Source organism: Geotrypetes seraphini, chromosome 1 (assembly GCF_902459505.1).
Source record: "Geotrypetes seraphini chromosome 1, aGeoSer1.1, whole genome shotgun sequence".
Lineage (NCBI taxonomy): Eukaryota > Metazoa > Chordata > Amphibia > Gymnophiona > Dermophiidae > Geotrypetes > Geotrypetes seraphini.
In genome coordinates, this window is record NC_047084.1 from 508,659,954 (window position 1) to 508,662,218 (window position 2,265).

The 2,265-nt window shown below is 51.0% G+C and overlaps 1 protein-coding gene across 7 annotated transcripts in view; it reads right to left on the reverse strand.

Annotated features, from left to right (window-relative positions):
• The window catches only part of CDC14B (cell division cycle 14B), a 197,520-nt gene extending 195,540 nt beyond the window's left edge, over window positions 1–1,980 (reverse strand). For all 7 annotated transcript variants that reach the window (XR_004537599.1, XM_033928382.1, XM_033928373.1 and 4 more), the window contains exon 1: window positions 1,805–1,980. Coding sequence is in view for 6 of the 7 variants with exons in the window: in XM_033928382.1 (XP_033784273.1) it covers window positions 1,805–1,943 (139 nt within the window). In the remaining variant the exon portion in view is untranslated. The remainder of the gene's footprint in view (window positions 1–1,804) is intronic.
• Between the last annotated feature and the right edge of the window lie 285 nt (window positions 1,981–2,265).

The window sequence follows — 2,265 nt, forward strand, 5'->3', positions numbered from 1 at the left end:
GGCCGTAGGATGATCTGGGCCCAGGCAAATTATGCACCACCGGTGGGGGTCAGTTATGGAGAGCAACCGCTCACACCGGCTGCATTTTTTAAAGCCCGTCACAGGACGGGACATGAACGATGAAACAGGACGGGAACGAGCGACGCCCGCGGCCACGGCTGCCGGGAGCCCCCGGAGCCCAACGAAAAGAAAAATATATATATATTTTTTTAAAAACGAATCGAAACGACACGAAAAAACAAAAATAGAAGCACAGCGACCGAATGGAATTCAGACGCGGTGGCAGAAAGGCAGGCAAAGGGAGCTCAAAATCCACAGGGCTTTCTGGCTCCGCGGAAAAAATTGAACTGAGGACCACGAGGTGGGATGCGCCCTCTAGTGGGCGAGAAGGCATGCACATGCGTGGTGCAGTGTGCAAACTTGAAACTTCAATCAAGTTTGCTTGAAAAGCTGTCCGCGCTGGGGCTCCGTAGATGACGTCACCCACATGTGAGAATATCATGCCTGCTTGTCCTGGGATAATATACATATACATCTGAGGGTTATTCTGAAACTAATACAAAAGTGGGCATAACTTTTATTAACTGATGACATAGGTTGTTCAAATTGTACATGTTGGTAGAGTAACTTCCTCTATACAGGTGTTTCAGAATCTTTTTCTTCATTGCAGGTGAATAATGGATTCCAAGCTGAAGTTCTTGACAAAGGAGTACTACAGGCTATCCGACATCCACAGACGGCTACAGAATGTAGCCCAGTAAACATTCTGTAGCCCTCTGTGGATGTCGGACAGCCTGCACCTCTCCGTCAAAAATTCAATGATGGCAGGTTGCTTCAGCTTGACATCCATTATTCACCTGCAATGAAGAAAAAGATTCTGAAACACCTGCATAGAGGAAAGGTTACTCTACCAATGTGTGCAATTTGAACAACCAATGTCATCAGTTAATAAAACTTATGCCATCTTTTGCATTAGTTTTGGTACAGCCCGTGTGTCTTTTTTCAATATAGCTCATAGTTGTAAATAAATAAAAAAAATCCTACAAAAGTGATGTCAAAATCCAGTGCATATTTTGCTAGTTTCTTCAGTTGTACACATCTTAACAATCAGGCTGTACAAAAAATGAGAGAAATCCCTGAATTGCCCTGAGGTTACTTTTTAATGGATTGCCCTGAGGTGACTATTTAATGGCCATCACTGTGAGATTACACATAGCACCAACAAGAATAAAGTCAACAATTAAATTATAAGAACATCCTGATGCTTGACTGCAGCTCACTTGTAAGCTAACGCTAAGAAAGTTCTGCTGCACCTGGCACAACTGCATAACATCACGATACCTCGTTAGCGCGTCTGTGACATCACAATACCTCCTCAACCCTCGAGAGGGGGGGGGGCGTGCACCTCCCTCGGAGATATGTGATGTCATAATGCAACCACACGCCCTAGGAGGGACTGGGAGCCACAGCGGGCACGTACCGACCTTCCCCCCTCCCCCCCCCCATTTCTCTGAAGCCCCACAGCGGGTCGCCATATTTTTTTTTTTTATTATTTAAAGAGCAGCACAACGGCCGCTCCAGACCGCAAAGTTGCTGAAGTGTCCGCCCTGTGCACGTGCACACACCCCTTTTAATCCCCAGCATTCAGTTTATCTCCCAGCGCGCTCCGAAGCTGCACGAACGCAGGCGATTAGGAGCGGGCTGAACCGACCGATCAGCGACTACCGAGAAGGGGGGAACGGACCCGGGGAAGCTGTGCGTGAGGTGGGGGGGAGAAGCAGCGCCTCATTGCGTTCGCCCTTACCTGTAAAAGCGATGCTGCCATTTTGGCGTAGCATCGATCGTATTTCCTCCTCGTCCCCTTCCTCCTTGGGCTTCTTCACCATCTGCCCCGAGGTCTTCCTTCTGAGGGTCCGTTTCCGTTTCTCGCTCTTGCGTTTCATGCCCCCGGAATAGCCCGGACACCCCTCCAACGTGCTCTCCACCTTCAGCGCCTTCGAGCAGCGGGGGAGGGGTCTGGGGGTGTGTGGCTGCGTGCGCGCTCCCCGTGGATATGTGTGTGTGTTGGTATGGGTCACGCTGTTCGAGGAAAGGGCCGGGCTAGCAGCAGCAGCAGCAGGCGCTGCCGCCGCTTCTTCCTCCTCCTCCCCGGCCACCTCTAAGCGAGTTTTGGGCCGGTTCTGTGCACGGCCCTCACCTCTGGGCTGGCGCTGCTCTCTCCTCTCTCCGCCGCTGGTGCCCCCCCTGCTGGCGGCGGCATGCCCA